The sequence below is a fragment of the Nerophis ophidion genome, linkage group LG01 (genome assembly GCF_033978795.1).
Source record: "Nerophis ophidion isolate RoL-2023_Sa linkage group LG01, RoL_Noph_v1.0, whole genome shotgun sequence".
NCBI classification, from domain to species: Eukaryota; Metazoa; Chordata; class Actinopteri; order Syngnathiformes; family Syngnathidae; genus Nerophis; species Nerophis ophidion.
In genome coordinates, this window is record NC_084611.1 from 74,333,788 (window position 1) to 74,354,115 (window position 20,328).

The following is a 20,328-nucleotide window of genomic DNA, read 5'->3' on the forward strand; positions in this document are numbered from 1 at the left end:
CTGAACTCACAATGTTCTCTGCTGGCTGTACATATCCTACTAAGTAAGACCTACACTGGTTTCAATGTTCATTTCTCTGTTGATGCAATTGTTGATGACTGAAGTACTGATATCAACCAAAGCTCCTCATCCCACCCCCTGGATTGTAAATAATGTAAATAATTCAATGTATATACTCTGATGATTAACTTGTGTGATGACTGTATTATGCTGATAGTATATATTTGTACCGTTTTCAAACTTTTATTAGTACATTGCACAGTACAGTACATATTCCGTACCATTGACCACTAAATGGTAACACCCGAATAAGTTTTTCAACGTGTTTAAGTCGGGGTCCACGTAAATCAATTTCCCATGAATTGATTTACGTGGATCCTGACTTAAACACGTTGAAAAACTTTTTTGGGTGTTACCATTTAGTGGTCAATGGTACGGAATATGTACTGAACTGTGCAATCTACTAATAAAAGTGTCAATCAATCAATTAAAAATGTTCCAGATCATGTTTTGTTATGTTCTGTTAGTTTTGGACTCCATTAGTTCCTGTTTTTAGTACACCCTTGTTTGTTTTAGTTACCATGGTCACTTATTTCCACCTGCCTCTGATTAGTGTTCACCCGCTCAACTGCTGCCCGAACACTAATCAGAGGCATTATTTAAACCTGCCTTGCCCTCCAGTCAGAACTGGAGTATTGTTTGCTGTATGCTGTGGACTGCCTGTCCCTGGATCCTGACTCCTGTCCGTGTTTGCTGTTTCCTGGTTTCCGGTTCGTGTTTACCTTGCTTTTTTTTAACATTAAAACCACGTTTTCTTGTACCAAGCCGGTCATCTCTGCAGACAGAGAGACAGGAAAGAAAAGCTCCGACTACCTTGGGGAGGAGTGCGGTAGGACGCCACTTTTTGTCTCCACCTGCTCAGTGTCCCTCCCTGAAATCGGTAGGTTGTGAGTTCAAACCAAAGACTGTAAAAATGGGAGCCATTACCTCCCTGCTTGGCACTCAGCATCAAGGGTTGGAATTGGGGGTTACATCGCCAAAAATTAATCCTATGCGCGGCCACCGCTGCTGCTCACTGCTCCCCTCACCTCCCAGGGGGTGGTCAAGGGGATGGGTCAAATGCAGAGGACACATTTCACCACACATAGTCTGTGTGTGTGACTATCATTGGTACTCTAACTTTAACATTAACTTGTCTCTAGAATTTCTCTTTTTTTAAACATCTATGGAAAAAAATCTGTTTTCTCGCCACCTCATGGTTCACTCACTACGTTGAATATTTTTTAATTGTAAATAAGTGTTTTTAAAGCTATTCTGTTCAAGTTCTTCCACGGATCCTGGGATTTGATTGGTACAGTGACCTCCTTTGTTAACAATGTTGCTCTGCAGTACTGTAAAAAACACAAATTGGCAGCTCAGATGCCAGAATTATATAAACTATGAAAACTTTGACCGTAGATTTGGGGCCTGGAGAACATGTCCCAAATTCCAAGCTGCTATTTTCAGGCATCCATCCATTTCTATACCGCTTGTCCCTTTTGGAGTCGCGGGGGGCGCTGGTGCCTATCTCAGCTACAATCGGGCGGAAGGCGGGGTTACACCCTGGACAAGTCGCCACCTCATTGTAGGGCTGTTTTGAGGCATGTTTAAAAAAATATTGCACTTTGTGACGTCAATAATAAAAATGGCAGTGACATCCATCCATCCATTTTCTACCGCTTATTCCCTTAGGGGGCGCGGGGGGCGCTGGTGCCTATCTCAGCTACAATCGGGCGGAAGGCGGGGTACACCCTGGACAAGTCGACACCTCATCGTAGGGCTGTTTTGAGGCATGTTTAAAAAATAATGCACTTTGTGACTTCAATAATAAATATGGCAGTGCCATCCATCCATCCATCCATTTTCTACCGCTTATTCCCTTTGGGGGCACGGGGGGCGCTGGTGCCTATCTCAGCTACAATCGGGCGGAAGGCGGGGTACACCCTGGACAAGTCGCCACCTCATCGTAGGGCTGTTTTGAGGCCTGTTTAAAAAAATAATGCACTTTGTGACCTCAATAATAAATATGGCAGTGCCATGTTGGCATTTTTTTCCCATAACTTGAGTTGATATATTTTGGAAAACATTGATTCCATTACTGAATATATTGGTATCGGTTGATGTCAGAATCGGTAATTAAGAGTTGGGCAATATCGAATGTCGGCAAAAAAGCCATTATTGTATTTTTATGTTGATTTAATAAAAAATAAAAAAATAATGATAATAATAAAAAAGCCATTATCAGACATCTCTAGTTGACAGCTCATTGGCTAGCACTGCTCGGATTGAACCACATCCTACTACTCCTTGTTTTACACCCCCTGGAAGCCATTTTGCCGACATTTTGCACGACTTTGAGTGCTATTCGGACCAATGTCTGCACTGTGCAGCTTATCTTTACCACAAACACTACGGTGAAGGCGGGGCCCCGTTCCCCGCTTGTCATCTCTTTCCACACTTCACCGTCGGAGTCTTGTATCATCGTTTTGTGACGCAGCGTGCGGCCCGGCTCTCCTGCTGGTCCTTTCAAAAACAGAGCTCCAACTCTTTCTTTCTCTCGGGCAACTTATCCTGTGATCCCTGCTCCGTGGCGGATGTCGTGCAAGCTGATGGCTATGACGGGGAAGCCTTTCTTGTGCACAAAGATAACAGCGGGACCCCCGTGGCGTGTTGGAGGCCGTGCAGGACAAAAAGCATGTTTTTACAACCTCTCATGTTGGCCCGGGGGGGTGTTTGTTTACTCAAATGCAGAGGGTACCGGGTGTATCTTTGGATATGAGGCATTCATAAGAAGGGGCGGCCTTTAGTTGTGCAAATATTAATCAGGTCATTTATGTGTTATAAATAGAGCGGTCAATCACAAAAAATATGGCATTTTTTTAATCCATAATTGCATTTTAAAAATGTTCCCCACACATTCTCACTATAAAATCGAATGTGTCAAAATATTAGGGTCTGTTTGAAAGTTAATATCAATTATGCGAGCTAGTAATTAACTGAGTAGTCATGATAACTTTATATACAGCCAATGTCTGACAGTTTTTTTTATTGTTAAAAAATACATACAGTGGGGCAAAAAAGTATTTAGTCAGCCACCGATTGTGCAAGTTCTCCCACTTAAAATGATGACAGAGGTCTGTAATTTTCATCATAGGTACACTTCAACTGTGAGAGACAGAATGTGAAAAAAAATCCAGGAATTCACATTGTAAGAATTTCAAATAATGTATTTGTAAATTATGGTGGAAAATAAGTGTTTGGTCAAGCATTCAAAGCTCTCACTGATGGAAGGAGGTTTTGGCTCAAAATCTCCCGATACATGGCCCCATTCATTCTTTCCTTAACACGGATCAATCGTCCTGTACCCTTAGCAGAAAAACAGCCCCAAAGCATGATGTTTCCAACCCCATGCTTCACAGTAGGTATGGTGTTCTTGGGATGCAACTCAGTATTCTTCATCCTCCAAACACGACGAGTTGAGTTTATACCAAAAAGTTTTATTTTGCTTTCATCTGACCACATGACATTCTCCCAATCCTCTGCTGTATCATCCATGTATCCATTTTGGTATTTGTAAATTATGGTGGAAAATAAGTGTTTGGTCAAGCATTCAAAGCTCTCACTGATGGAAGGAGGTTTTGGCTCAAAATCTCACGATACATGGCCCCATTCATTCTTTCCTTAACACGGATCAATCGTCCTGTACCCTTAGCAGAAAAACAGCCCCAAAGCATGATGTTTCCAACCCCATGCTTCACAGTAGGTATGGTGTTCTTGGGATGCAACTCAGTATTCTTCTTCCTCCAAACACGACGAGTTGAGTTTATACCAAAAAGTTTTATTTTGCTTTCATCTGACCACATGACATTCTCCCAATCCTCTGCTGTATCATCCATGTATCCATTTTGGTATAAACTCAACTCCTCGTGTCCAAATGAGATCTCCATTTTTTGTTTTTTGTAATATGCTTAAGGCCGATGACTAAGGAGTCGGTGACCATAGTTGGTCCCTGTGCCGCACTTTGGGCAACACTGCTGTAGAAGCTAACAGTTAATGGCCACTATAGTCTTAATTACGTAGTGTATTTGTTCATCCTTTGGTCACATATGGGACGCAGGTTGTCTTACGTCAGCACCGGAAGTCGTAAAATCAGCTGTTCACCTGGCAAGTTTATTTCTGGGACGAATAGGAAAGTCCTTCTTTTATCATATATTGCTGCCTTTGCGCCTGTCAATGTTTACTTTTGTATGCACATTAAATAAACCAAAAAATCCTGACTTTGGAGCAATGTTCACAGACTCAAGTATTTGGTTATCAATTAGATGCAATGTTTTTTTCCGTATTGAGACCATGATTTCGGTCTTAACTTGTTCACCGGTCCTCATATGGGAGGTACTTTTCCCTTTTTTGATGTCTCAGGAACGGTAGTAATACAAGAACACACACACACAGCAAAATCCCAATGGAACAAAGCCCCCGCCGGCCCACCTGTCAAGATGCAGAGGTATGCTGCAGGATACTCGCTTCGGCAGTTCTGGAGCCTGACTTCAATCGGGGAAAAGAGGAAAAAGGGGAGAGGTCACGCATCTCATCCACACCTTGAATGGCGTGGCAGGCGGACACTCGCAGGAATGTGGCGGGAAACGCAGCAGCTAGTGGGGGGGGGGGGGGGGGGGCCTAATGAGGATCTCTTATGGAGAGAAACCGGCTGTCTGTCACACTGAAATTCCTCCATCCAGACACTCCTTGTGTTTGATCACCTGCTCGTTCCTTCTGGTCTTACACTTCTCTCTTTCCACGTCTAATCTTGAAACACTCGGTGAAATGTCACAACTGCAACACGTGGAACTGAGATGTCTGGGACGGAAAATGTGATTTGAGCTACGCCTTAAGATTGCACTGGCGTGAAAGATTCCATGAAAACGGATGCTGGACACAATTCTAGTTCCATGTTCCTTCCTACACAGGTGCAGGAGATGCATGAACCCCAGGAGGGTGCATGTCTCGTCAAAACACCGGCTTCAGTTTGAGACCTAGCTGCGTAGTGCGAAGCCGCTTCTAAGACACTAATCCTCACCACCTTTGCGGAAAATAAACTAAAGTACTGGGCCCCATTCAGCAACGGTTCTTAAGAACAAATGTTGTTCTTAGGCTCACTCTAAGCTGCTACCTTACCGTGGTAGAGGAGTTTGCGTGTCCCAATGATCCTAGGAGCTATGTTGTCTGGGGGCTTTCATGCCCCCTGGTAGGGTCTCCCAAGACAAACAGGTCCTAGGTGAGTGATCAGACAAAGAGCAGCTCAAAGACTTCTATGGAATTACAACAAAATGAACCCAGATTTCCCTCGCCCGGACGTGGGTCACCGGGGCCCCGCTCTGGAGCCAGGCCCGAAGAGGCAACGTGGGTCATCCCTCCAATGGGCTCACCACTCATAGGAGGGTCCATAGAGGTCGGGTGCATTGTGAGCTGGGCGGCAGCCGAAGGCAGGGCACTTGGCGGTCCGATCCTCGGCTACAGAAGCTAGCTCTTGGGACGTGGAACGTCACCTCACTGGGGGGGAAAGAGCCTGAGCTAGTGCGCGAGGTAGAGAAGTTCCGGCTGGATATAGTCGGACTCACCTCGACGCACAGCAAGGGCTCTGGAACCAGTTCTCTCGAGAGGGACTGGACCCTCTTCCACTGCGTTGCCGGCAGTGAGAGGCGACGGGCTGGGGTGGCAATTCTGGTTGCCCCCCGGCTCAAAGCCTGCACGTTTGAGTTCAACCCAGTGGACGAGAGGGTAGCTTCCCTTCGCCTTCGGGTGGGGGGACGGGTCCTGACTGTTGTTTGTGCTTATGCACCAAACAGCAGTTCAGAATACCCACCCTTTTTGGTTACACTCGAGGGAGTACTGAAAAGTGCTCCTCCGGGTGATTCCCTTGTCCTACTGGGAGACTTCAACGCTCATGTTGGCAACGACAGTGAAACCTGGAGAGGCGTGATTGGGAGGAATGGTCGCCCGGATCTAAACCCGAGTGGTGTTTTGTTATTGGACTTTTGTGCTCGTCACGGATTGTCCATAACAAACACCATGTTCAAACATAAGGGTGTCCATATGTGCACTTGGCACCAGGACACCCTAGGCCGCAGTTCCATGATCGACTTTGTAGTTGTGTCATCGGATTTGCGGCCTTATGTTTTGGACACTCGGGTGAAGAGAGGGGCGGAGCTTTCTACCGATCACCACCTGGTGGTGAGTTGGCTGCGATGGTGGGGGAGGATGCCGGACAGACCTGGCAGGCCCAAGCACATTGTGAGGGTCTGCTGGGAACGTCTGGCAGAGTCTCCTGTCAGAGAGAGTTTCAATTCACACCTCCGGGAGAACTTTGAACATGTCACGAGGGAGGTGCGGGACATTGAGTCCGAGTGGACCATGTTCCGAACCACTATTGTCGAGGCGGCTGATTGGAGCTGTGGCCGCAAGGTTGTTGGTGCCTGTCGTGGCGGTTATCCCAGAACCCGTTGGTGGACACCAGCAGTGAGGGATGCCGTCAAGCTGAAGAAGGAGTCCTATCGGGTTCTTTTGGCTCATAGGACTCCGGAGGCAGTGGACGGGTACCGACGGTCCAAGCGGTGTGCAGCTTTAGCGGTCGCGGAGGCAAAAACTCGGACATGGGAAGAGTTCGGGGAAGCCATGGAAAACGACTTCCGGACGGCTTCGAAGCGATTCTGGACCACCATACGGCGCCTCAGGAAGGGGAAGCAGTGCACTATCAACACCGTGTATGGTGCTGATGGTGTTCTGCTGACTTCGACTGCGGATGTTGTGGATCGGTGGAGGGAATACTTCGAAGACCTCCTCAATCCCACCAACACGTCTTTCTTTGAGGAAGCGGTGCCTGGGGAATCTGTAGTGGACTCTCCTATTTCTGGGGCCGAGGTCGCTGAGGTAGTTAAAAAGCTCCTCGGCGGCAAGGCCCCGGGGGTGGATGAGATCCGCCCGGAGTTCCTTAAGGCTCTGGATGCTGTGGGGCTGTCTTGGTTGACAAGACTCTGCAACGTCGCGTGGACATCGGGGGCGGTACCTCTGGATTGGCAGACCGGGGTGGTGGTCCCTCTCTTTAAGAAGGGGGACCGGAGGGTGTGTTCCAACTATCGTGGGATCACACTCCTCAGCCTTCCCGGTAAGGTTTATTCAGGTGTACTGGAGAGGAGGCTTCGCTGGATAGTCGAACCTCGGATTCAGGAGGAACAGTGTGGTTTTCGTCCTGGTCGTGGAACTGTGGACCAGCTCTATACTCTCGGCAGGGTTCTTGAGGGTGCATGGGAGTTTGCCCAACCAGTCTACATGTGCTTTGTGGACTTGGAGAAGGCATTCGACCGTGTCCCTCGGGAAGTCCTGTGGGGAGTGCTCAGAGAGTATGGGGTATCGGACTGTCTTATTGTGGCAGTCCGCTCCCTGTATGATCAGTGTCAGATCTTGGTCCGCATTGCTGGCAGTAAGTCGGACACGTTTCCAGTGAGGGTTGGACTCCGCCAAGGCTGTCCTTTGTCACCGATTCTGTTCATAACTTTTATGGACAGAATTTCTAGGCGCAGCCAAGGCGTTGAGGGGTTCCGGTTTGGTGGCCACGGGATCAGGTCTCTGCTTTTTGCAGATGATGTAATCCTGATGGCTTCATCTGGCCGGGATCTTCAGCTCTAACTGGATCGGTTCGCAGCCGAGTGTGAAGCGACCGGAATGAGAATCAGCACCTCCAAGTCCGAGTCCAAGGTTCTCGCCCGGAAAAGGGTGGAGTGCCATCTCCGGGTTGGGGAGGAGACCCTGCCCCAAGTGGAGGAGTTCAAGTACCTAGGAGTCTTGTTCACGAGTGGGGGAAGAGTGGATCGTGAGATCGACAGGCGGATCGGTGCGGCGTCTTCAGTAATGCGGACGTTGTATCGATCCGTTGTGGTGAAGAAGGAGCTGAGCCGGAAGGCAAATCTCTCAATTTACCGGTCGATCTACGTTCCCATCCTCACCTATGGTCATGCGCTTTGGGTCATGACCGAAAGGATAAGATCACGGGTACAAGCGGCCGAAATGAGTTTCCTCCGCCGGGTGGCGGGTCTCTCCCTTAGAGATAGGGTGAGAAGCTCTGCCATCCGGGAGGAACTCAACGTAAAGCCGCTGCTCCTCCACATCGAGAGGAGCCAGATGAGGTGGTTCGGGCATCTGGTCAGGATGCCACCCGAACGCCTCCCTAGGGATGTGTTTAGGGCACGTCCAGCTGGTAGGAGGCCACGGGGAAGACCCAGGACACGTTGGGAAGACTATGTCTCCCGGCTGGCCTGGGAACGCCTCGGGATCCCCCGGGAAGAGCTAGACGAAGTGGCTGGAGATAGGGAAGTCTGGGCTTCCCTGCTTAGGCTGCTGCCCCCGCGACCCGACCTCGGATAAGCGGAAGATGATGGATGGATGGATGGATGGACTGGGCCCCATTCAGCAACGGTTCTTAAGAACAAATGTTGTTCTTAGGCCCACTTATGAAATTTTAAGGAGATTTTTGTATTCACCAATGTTTTCTTAGCTGGGATTTGTTCGTGGGTAAGAACAAAATCTACGAGTGCTTCAGAGCCCAGAAGGACCAGACGAGTCGCCCGCTGGCCTGGTCTAAAAATAGCTCAAATAGCAGCACTTACCAGTGAGATGCCTCTATTTTTTAAATTGTATTTATTTACTAGCAAGCTGGTCTCGCTTTGCTCGACATTTTTAATTCTAAGAGAGACAAAAATACAAGAAAATATTTTAAAGACTTGGTCTTCACTTCTTTAAATAAATTCATTAATTTTTTTACTTTGCTTCTTATAACTTTCAGAAAGACAATTTTAGAGAAAAAATACAACCTTAAAAATTATTTTAGGATTTTTAAACACATATACCTTTTTAGCTTTTAAATTCCTTCCTCTTCTTTCCTGACAATTTAAATCAATGGTCAAGTACATTTATTTTTTTATTGGAAAGAATAATAAATACATTTTAATTTAATTCTTCATTTTAGCTTCTGTATTTTCGACGAAGAATATTTGTGAAATATTTCTTCAAACTTATTATGATTAAAATTCAAAAAAAATATTCTGGCAAATCTAGAAAATCTTTAAAATGAAATTTAAATCTTATTTCAAAGTCTTGTGAATTTGTTTAAAAAAATTGTTCTGGAAAATCTAGAAGAAATAATGATTTGTCTTTGTTAGAAATATAGCTTGGTCAGATTTGTTATATATTCTAACAAAGTGCAGATTGGATTTTAACCTATTTAAAACATGTCATCAAAATTCTAAAAATAATCTCAATCAGGAAAAATGACTAATGATGTTCCATAAATTCTTTTTTTAATGTTTTCAAAAAGATTCGAATTAGCTAGTTTTTCTCTTCTTTTTTTGTTGAATTTTTTATTTTAAAGAGTCGAAATTGAACATGTTTCATGTTTCAAAATTTAATTTTCATTTTTTTCCTGTTTTCTCGTTTTTAAACCGTTCAATTAAGTGCTTTTTTTCATCATTCATTCTCTACAAAAAACCTTCCGTAAAAGGAAAAAAAATGTACGATGGAATGAGGGACAAAAATACCCATTTTTTTTAATATATATATATATATATATATATATATATATATATATATATATATATATATATATATATATATATAGATTTATTTATTAAAGGTAAATTGAGCAAATTTGCTAATTCTGGCAATTTATTTAAGTGTGTATCAAACTGGTAGCCCTTCGCATTAATCAGTACCCAAGAAGTAGCTCATGGTTTCAAAAAGGTTGGTGACCCCTGATATAGAGATATATAGATAGCTACAGATATATATATATATATATTAGGGCTGGGCAACGATTACAAATTTTAATCGAAGTTAATCGCACTATTCCTCAGATTATTCGCGATTAACTGCATTGTATACACAATGCCCAATAATGAATTCAAAAGTAGAGTGTAGTGCACCTTTATTAGAATATTCTCCCACATGAATAAAAGTGCCAAAACATTTGTTGTGCAAACACAATTTAAATCAGTCCTTGTTAAACAGTAGCAGTTAAATAGCATATTTTATGAAAATAAACTCAAAAAATGTAAATACAAACATTTAAGCTTATTGCCACTGCCAGGGTATTTAAGTTATCCTGTTTGTTATGGAAAATAAATATAATCTACATACAAATCTCTGAGCCACAATCATAACATCTGAACAGGCAATTTCTGAGGTAACAGCAGAAACATTTTTTTTATCAGGGATCTTATGTCTAAAAAACCTATATTATAGGCAGTGGGCTGTTTTAGGGAATTTTTGATCAAATTATCCGTAGTAGCAATATTAATAATGTTGTGTTTATTCTGCATAGTGCACTTAAAATAATTATGACCATATCTAGGAATTGATATGATGGGAATTTTCCGATTGTTTGCTTGGTGCTTTGATAAACTGAACGCATATACATGGTACTATATTGTGATGATATGAGCCAGGGGAAAAAATAACTACCCTACCCAGCATGCAACAGGAGTGACGAGCATGCACGGTAGCCCGGTATAGGTTGTGTCGCCATGACGGCATCTTGTATGTTGTGATATGCACGCTCTGAAAGTAAACGTTAAGAACTCAGCCAACACGCCTCGTCTGCATTATTCATAAATAGACAGACAACACATATACTCCGCTGCTTCACAAGCCGCTGGATGTAGCCGGCAAAGTATTCCCATGCTAGCTAGCCGGTCTAGCAAGCACGCGTCATTCAGTCCAAAACGGCCCGATCTATCCACATCCAGAATTGTCTGGCGGTCGTAAGTGATCCCGGAGTGACCACGCTGTAAGCCAGCCATGAAATTTGCAGAATTGTCTGGTATTTTTGCCAAATGTTCCATCTTTACCAAGAGCCCCTTGACGCCGAAGAACATCCGGACGACGCCATCTTGTTAAGAAAAGGCGTTAACAAAATAAAAGCATGTAAACAACATACGCAAATGTGTGATAAAATAATTGTCGGCGTTAATAGATTGATGAGTTAACTCGTAATTAACGCGTTAATTTGCCCACCCCTAATATATATATATATATATATATATATATATATATATATATATATATATATATATATTTATATATATATACATATATATATAAGGCAGACAGACATATAGCAAAATTAGCAATATATAGACATTTATAAATACTGTGTGCGTGCACACACGCACACAAATATACACACACACAAACACACAATGGCAATGCTTTTGCTGCTACTGCAAGATGCCACAGATCGTGCCCTGGGGAGGGAGCACATTTCACGACCATGTAGACCTATTTGCCCGAATATTTATTTGAATACTTCAGGCAACCTCAGCTACCCCCTCTTTCTTAAACTTACGTTTTGACATCATGTATTTCCCCTGCGGTATAATAGTATTTTTAATAAAAGTATTTTTTTATTTCACCAAAAAATGTTTGCAATGTACGATAATATAATATTTGTTGCATCGTTAGATCATAATAAAGTATGAAATATCAAAAAAATGCATACAGTACATGTTTTTGTTCTGTCAAAATGTACCATTTAGTAAGAAAAGTCCTACGCTTATTATAGACACATATTATTTATGTACTATTTATGTATATATCACCCACATCTGCGGTCCTCTCCAAGGTATCTCATTGTCATCCCACTGGGTTGAGTTTTTCCTTGTCCTAATGTGGGATCTGAACCGAGGATGTCCTTGTGGCTTGTGCAGCCCTTTGAGACATTTATTATTTAAGGCTATATAAATAAACATTGATTGATTGATTGATTATTTCCAGGGCCATGTAAAATTATGTGGCGGGCTAAATCTGGCCCCGGGCCTTGAGTTTGACACCTTTGTAGTATGATATCAGTTTATGAACAATACCAAAGTAATTAGATAATTTTTTTATTTGTCTTGCTATTATTACAAAATGTTTTTTTTTTGTGTGTTTTTTGTTATTGTTAGGGTTAGGCTAACCCTAACCCTCAGGGAGTAATGGAGCGTTCCATTTCTATCGGGAAATCAACATTTCCAAGTTGCGAGTCACAATTTAAACTGAAACTTCTTTATTTTTTTCCCTTCCCCACACATTCAACTCACCGTAATCCTTCTTGCAATATTTCTTCATGTTGATTTTCAGTTTGCCTTTGGAGGCCTTGCAGTACGAGTCGCAGTCTGTAAGCACAAGACGGGAAACAATTCAACATTTCCATATTCAAGGTGAGTAAACGCTGACTTTGAAACCTGGAGGACAACAATACAGAGCAGTGGTTGGATGTTAGTGATGATACATCACAACAAACATGCTGATTTCATTGCATTTCTGGTAAATACAATCATGTATGTGCAACTTCAGTTATTGTCAAAAATGATCTGAAATGGTTAAAAAAATAAATTAAATATCCATACATACATTTTGCAAGTAAAAAAAAAAACCCACAACGGACTAATTTATTGAGAAAAATATTGATTAAAAATAAACACTGATTTGAAAGCAGCAATTGAGATTTGAATAACCATTGAAGTATTCAAATGATATTGGTTTCAGAGTGTTAGAGAGTTTAAAGGGTATTGGAAGTGTTTCTAAATGTGAATGAAAGCTTTGAGGAGTTATTGATTTTTTTATAATGGATTATATTACGCTGTTTGTGTTTAATTATCAACGCAGGTAATACTTTTTTAAATGTAATGTGTGGATCTGGTGAAATTTGAAACCGCACAAATCATTTTCAAAATAATCTCCTACTACCAAATATCCAAAAAATGGTCAGAAATAAAGATGGAATATATAATTTAATTACAACTCTTAAAAGTATAGGCATATCACTTTATGGTTGACTCAATTGATTCAATTAGACAAGAAAATCAAACGAAGCAATAATTCGATTTTTTTTATATATATTTTTGATAGGTAAATCAAAGAGGATGAAATATAAAAAATGTTAAATACAAAATGTATATTACATTTGATTAAAGTTTATTCTTGTAAGTATATACAGATGTATTTAGATAATATAATGAATAGTGTTATATATATGTACTGATTATGTATTGCACTAGTTTAAATAAAAATTAAAAAATAGATATTGGGTTTCTCTATGTAAAGCGCTTTGAGTCACTAGAGAAAAAACGTTACATGAATATAAATCACTTCACTTCACATTGTTGATCAACAATCCAATTTTTTTATTTGAGTGACGGGTACGACATTGTAAAGTTTGCTTCTTCCTTCTCCTTTTTGGACACTGTGTTTTAAAAAAAATGTTTTTATATTATTATTTTTATTTTTTACAAATGATCAAATTGTATTGAGGAAGCTATTTTTTACATTTTTTCCACTTTCAATTGTGTACTGCAGGTGTAGAGTATTTTGTGTTAGTCTTCTTTATTATATATATATATATATATATATATATATATATATATATATATATATATATATATATATATATATATATATATATATATATATATATACTTACATACACACCAGCTTTATGTTGCGTTTGTCCGTATTCTCCTGTGTTTAGTGTTGGTTCCTGTCCTGCGCTCTTATTTTGGTGGCACTTCCTGTCGTGTTGGTGTTTTTTCGTAACCGCTTTACGCCTGCCTCACCTGTTCACTGTTAGTAATTAGCACTATTTAAGTTGAGCTTGCGACACCATTGCTTTGCCAGGACATTGTTCTCTGTTCACTGATCCTTTTCATGCTTTGTGGACGCCATCTGCTCCACATTTCCAAGTAAGTGTTTTTGCTGCGTTCCAACATTTTGTTTTGTTTCTTTCATAGTCTGGCCGTTCAGAAAACTTTTTGTTTTGTCTGTTTTAATTAATAAATACTCTTTTTACTTTATGCTGCTACCTCGTTCGTCTGCATCTTTAAAATCACTACAGGCCCCAATGTGGCCTCGACGTCACTTGCATGCACACTTCGAGACAGTGAAAACAAAGGAAGTTGACATACTACAAAATAAAATGCAATTTGCAACACATTTAAAAATGGTGTTTTTTTACGTGAAAGTAATATAATGTATGAATGTATGTGTATGGTGTAATACATTTGGGAGGGTTCTAATTTTTTTATATATGTTAGGTAGAGGAGACATGGACATCAGTGTGGATCTACGTGAGCTTTATTTTTCAACTCCCATGTAATGCAAATGCGCCATGACATCAATTCCAGTTCTTCAATAATCACTATTTCTTCATACCCAAAATATATATTCAGATATCACTTATAGCTGATTATTTGTGCGCTATTGATAAGTGATGCACCAACATTTTGGTTGTCTTAAATAAAAACTGAAAGTGGGTGTTGGCGAAAAAATCTAATTTAGGTCACATTCAGGTCGCATTGCGTTTAGACTGAAGTCACATTTGAAAAGATTAGATTCCAATTCCAATTGGATTCAGGACTACCTGAATCTGATGCCAAAAGATCAGATTTGAAGAACTTTGGAGCGTTTATACTGTCAAAAAAAAATCAAATCTGTGTCATTTAAGGGCAAAAAAAAAATCTGATTTGGTGTGCAGTGTAAACAGGGCCTAAATGAATTTTGTAATAACGATCATGTTTTTTTAATAAATATAACTAAGTGTTTGCCTATAAGTATAAATATTAAAATAATAATGTTTTTTTATAATATCCATCCATTCATTTCCTACCGCTTGTGCCTCTCAGGGTCGCGGGGGGGTGCTGCAGCCTATCTCAGCTGCATTAGGGTGGAAGGCGTTATACACCCTGGACAAGTCACCATCTCATCACAGATAGACAACACTTACACTCACATTCACACACTAGGGACAATTCTGTGTTAACATTATTATTTTTCTATTATAATTCTTTGGGAAAATATGGAGAAAAATAATACATTAAAAGTATGTACAGAACTACATGCCGAGGAATTAAATACTATATCAATAATAAAGAGAGAGAGACAGATGTAACTTGGGGGTAAAAATTCAAAATATTATTCAGAAAATTTAGTAGAAAATATATTTTTTTAAGGAGGATTGTCTGCAAGGTGGACTGAAAAACTTTTTTATTCTGACATTTTCATAATAGTTAAGGTACATTTCTTTCAATATGCATCATAACAAAAAGGGTAATATTAACAAAATGGATAGATGTTGATAGTCCAACTCATACTGGCTGGTATACACACGCTATGGAGATGAGATCAGTTGAAAAAAAAACTGCATTTAGTTTAGATAATAATGAGTCACATATTGGAATATGGGATCCATTATTTAAATTAGTTTTAACTACTAAAATATGACTTATTTTATCTTTGTGGAAAATATTGGACACTGTGTTAAACTTATGAGATGTGATGCAAGTGTAAGCCACTTAGACACTATTCTTTATTTTTTTTAAATGTTTTTATTTTTTATAAATGTCTGAGATGATAATGTCAATGAGGGATTTCTAATCACGGCTATGTCGGAATTCTTATTAATACTGATACTGTTCTTGATATTATTCATTTTTCTTTGACTACTTTTGGATTATTTTGAGTCATGTTTGTGTGTCCTCTCAATTGCTCTGTTGATTGCTATTCTGAATGGTTGGTTTTGGAATTGTGTAGTTATGGTATTATTGTGTATTATTTTTTGGATTGATTCATTTAAAAAAAAAAGTAGTTAAGGTATAACATGTATTCTTAGTTTATTATTATTATTATTATTATTTATTTACCCTACTCAGTGCCCTTGTGGTTAGAGTGTCCGCCCTGAGATCGGTAGCTTGTGACCCATTACCTCCCTGCTTGGCACTAGGGTTGGAATTGGAGGTTAAATCACCAAAAATGATTCCCGGGCGTGGCCACCGCTGCTGCTCACTGCTCCCCTCACTTCCCAGGGGTTGATCAAGGGTGATGGGTCAAATGCAGAGAATAATTTTGTCATGCTTCGTGTGTGTGTGACAATCATTGGTACTTTAACTTTATTAAGTACAGTATCAGTTGCCTTCAAATATTATCATTTTAAACTTAAGTTTGAACCCCCCTCATAAAGAGAGTTGTTTAAAAACCACAGTCCAGTATGCATATTCACTGATCTCCACTTCCTTTTAATTGTGATGTCATAGCAAGGGTTTCGTTGCTTCCCCAAATTTAACCTCTGCGTGTCGCTGCGTGGCCCTGAAGGCACCGTCGGCGGCTTTGCGCCGTTCCGAATCACCGCCGATTCCCTGTCCAACCCTGAGAATCGTTCGGATAAATGCGGACCGCCCTCCACCCACTTCAACCCCGCCCCCTTCCAAGTCTCACCTCGCTTGTCACATCAGCCCCCGACCCCCTGGAAAAAAAAAAAAAAAAACTTCACCCCAGGATCAAGGCTGCCACCAAGGACGTGTCAAATGTTTGCATTCATTGCGGCAGGGACATCGGGGGACGGCGCCTTGGGTGGGGGGTGCGTGTATGGGCAACTATTCCGTGGGAGGATGGGGGGTGTAAAAGGGGTCATTGCCACACAAAAGGAGGTCAGGAAGGGAAAATTAGCCATCCATGAAGCGGCGTTGGAGCAAGAGGACACTTTTTGGGGGAATACCTCACGCAGACACATTTAAAGATGCACAGAAATACCAAAAATGAGTACCGTTGATTCCCAGGTTTGGGGAATTGGTACCTTTTTTAAAGGAACCATCCCGAGTCTTGGCACTATATATACAGTCGCGATCAAAGGTTTACATACACTTGTAAAGAACATAATGTCATGGCTGTCTTCAGTTTCCAATACGTTCTGACCGAAAAACATTCGTCCAGAAGGTCTTATTTTTGTCCAAGTGATGTCAGATGAAACAAAAATGGAGCTGTTTGGCCGCAAAACCCAGCGATATGTTTGGAGGAGAAAATGCCAGGAACACCACTCCTACTGTCAAGCATGGTGGTGGTAGTACAATGCTCTGGGCCTGTTTAGAGAGTAAATGAGGCAATGAAAAAGGAGGATTACCTCCAAATTCTTCAGGACAACCCAAAATCATCAGCCCAGAGGTTGGGTCTTGGGCGCAGTTGGGTGTTCCAACAGGACAATGACCCCAAACACACATCAAAAGTGGTAAAGGAATGGCTCAATCAGGCTAGAATTACAGTTTTAGATTGGCCTTCCCAAAGTCTTGACTTAAACGTGTGGACAATGCTAAAGAAACAAGTCCATGTCTGAAAACCAACACATTTAGCTGAACTGCATCAATTTTGTCAAGAGGAGGGGTCAAAAATTCAAACTGGAGCTTGTGGGTGGATACTATGGACTGGACGGTCACTATTATGTTAGATCCACTGAGGACTGGACTTTCACAATATTATGCTAGAACAGGGCTCGACAAACCAAAATGTTGAAAGAGCCATATTGGACCAAAAATACAAAAACAAATATGTCTGGAGCCGCAAAACAAATTTAAAAGCCATATTACATACGGATAGTGTGTCATGAGATATAAATAGAATTAAGGGGACTTAAACGAAACTAAATGAGCTCAAATATAGCTGCAAATGAGGCATAATGATGCAATGTGAACATATAGCTAGCCTAAATAGCATGTTAGCATTGATTAGCTTGCAGTCATGCAGGGACAGCATTCTACACAAGTCAATAACAGCAACAAAACTCACTTTTGTGCATTCACGCACAATATTATAAGTTTGGTTGACAAAATGAGACAGAAAAAGAAGTGGCATAAAACACGTCCTAGAAAGTCGGAGAAAGTTGTACATGTAAACAAACCACGGTCAGTTCAAAGACCGCCAAAATTAGTAGGACAAAACGACGCTCGCCAAATACTCGAATCAGCTAAGCATGTTTAATACAAACAGTGTGCTTTATGACAATTAGGGAAGTTTGTGTCATGTTTGTCCTACAGAAACCATATTAAAACAAAAAATATATGTTTTCCCTTCATCTTTTTCCATTTTTAATACATTTTTGAAAAAGCTCCAGAGAGCCACTAAGGCGGCGCTAAAGAGCCGGATGCGCCTTAGAGTCGACCCCTGTACTAGACCCACTTGACGTCCATTGCATCCGGTCTCCTCTAGGGGGGAGTGGGGGTTCACCCTTCACCCACATCTGCGGTCCTCTCCAAGGTTTCTCATAGTCATTCACATTGACATCCCACTGGGTAGTGAGTTTTTCCTTGGCCTTATGTGGGATCTGAACCGAGGATCTGGTTGTGGCTTGTGCAGCCCTTTGAGACACTTGTGATTTAGGGCTATAGAAATAAAAAATTGATTTATTGATACCAAAAGCGCCTTATTGCAGTGAAATTTGCCAAAGGACATGTAACCAAATATTAACATCGCTGTATGTATACTTTTGACCCAGCAGATTTGGTCACATTTTCAGTAGACCCATAATAAAGTCATAAAAGAACCCAAACTTCATGATTTTTTTTGGTGACCAACACATATGTGTTACAATCACTATCACAAAAAAAATAAGAGTTGTAGAAAGTATTGGAAACTCAAGACAGCCATGACAAGTGTACAGTGGGGCAAAAAAAGTATTTAGTCAGCCACCGATTGTGCAAGTTCTCCCACTTAAAATGATGACAGAGGTCTGTAATTTTCATCATAGGTACACTTCAACTTTGAGAGAAAGAATGTGAAAAAAAAATCCAGGAATTCACATTGTAGGAATTTTAAAGAATGTATTTGTAAATTATGGTGGAAAATAAGTATTTGGTCAACCATTCAAAGCTCTCACTGATGGAAGGAGGTTTTGGCTCAAAATCTCTCGATACATGGCCCCATTCATTCTTTCCTTAACACTGATCAATCGTCTTGTCCCCTTCGCAGAAAAACAGGCCCAAAGCATGATGTTTCCACCTCCATGCTTTACAGTAGGTATAGTGTTCTTGGGATGCAACTCAGTATTCTTCTTCCTCCAAACACGACCAGTTGAGTTTACACCAAAAAGTTCTTTTTTGGTTTCATCTGACCACATGACATTCTCCCAATCCTCTGCTGTATCATCCATGTATCCATTTTGGTATGAACTCAACTCGTCGTGTTTGAAGGAAGAAGAATACTGAGTTGCATCCCAAGAACACCATACCTACTGTGAAGCATGGGGGAGGAAACATCATGCTTGGGGCTGTTTTTGGCTAAGGGGACAGGACGATGGATCCGTGTTAAGGAAAGAATGAATGGGGCCATGTATCGAGAGGTTTTGAGCCAAAACCTCCTTCCATCAGTGAGACCTTTGAATGGTTGACTAAATACTTATTTTCCACCACAATTTACAAATAAATTCTTTAAAATTCCTACAATGTGAATTCCTGGATTTTTTTTTCACATTCTGTCTCTCACAGTTGAAGTGTACCTATGATGAAAATTACAGACCTCTGTCATCATTTTAAGTGGGAGAACTTGCACAGACTAAATACTTTTTTTGCCCCACTGTATGTAAACTTTTGATCGCGACTGTATAATTTAAAGAGCTTCTTTTGTGCGGTAGAGGAGATTTGCATTCTGGGACGGTGGTATTACGGTATGTTTTACGTCAATAAGTGGGTTATGCGTACAAAGAAACACACAAACAGGAGTTCCGTAGCGCTAAGCCTCAGCTTTGCGGCGTGTTTTCTAGTTCGCAAATCTGCCAGCCGCTTCCAACTCACTCCTGAAAGCACTGAATGTGTTTCTTTTAATTACATCCAGAGTTCCGACCGGGTTTGCGGCGAGCCCGGCACGAGGAGGGAAGAAGGAAAAGGAGGAGATGGCGAACGGACATGTCTGGGAGGAAGAGTGCTTCTCGTGGTGGACGGCGGGGTGAAGCTTGAATATGAACAAACTTCATTGTTGGGAGCAGATCTTTGCTCCGGGCCTTCACCCCCCCTTTTATGCACTGTTTGAATGCGGTTGCCGGGGGAACAGCAGCGGAAGAAAAAAATGCACCCCCTTCCAAAAAAAAAAAAAGGGAGGAAGGCGGGAAGTGAGGCGGACAAAAAAAGAAGCAAAAAGTTTTTCTGACAATGTGGATACATAAAGTCTGCAATCTTCACCGGCAATAAAGGTGTTAACAAATTAGATGGAGTTGATATGAGCTGATTAGCATTTCAATAATCACAAGCTGTGGAGAGGAAGCTTTGTTTTCTCGCAACCCCCCTTGAAAGCCGTCATGATACTTCCCTTTGATAGCCTTTCGTTCCCCATTAGTGTACCCCTGAGACCCGCTGTGAGGGACCCCGAGATCCCCATTTAGGGCCAGACAGTCCCCTACCGGGAGGACAAATGTCTTCTTTGTGTGCACATTACAGAGCAGCACTCAGCTCA

The 20,328-nt window shown here is 41.3% G+C and overlaps 1 protein-coding gene and 1 long non-coding RNA gene across 2 annotated transcripts in view; one reads left to right on the forward strand and one right to left on the reverse strand.

Moving 5' to 3' along the window:
* The window catches only part of ntn1a (netrin 1a), a 192,630-nt gene that overhangs the window by 9,625 nt on the left and 162,677 nt on the right, over nt 1–20,328 (reverse strand). The window contains exon 5 of the mRNA XM_061911111.1: nt 12,165–12,239. Coding sequence (XP_061767095.1) covers nt 12,165–12,239 — 75 coding nt within the window. The remainder of the gene's footprint in view (nt 1–12,164; nt 12,240–20,328) is intronic.
* LOC133559397 (uncharacterized) lies at nt 13,740–20,082 on the forward strand. The gene is made up of 2 exons (XR_009808163.1): nt 13,740–13,805; nt 19,714–20,082. It is a non-coding gene; the product is annotated as an uncharacterized LOC133559397 (long non-coding RNA).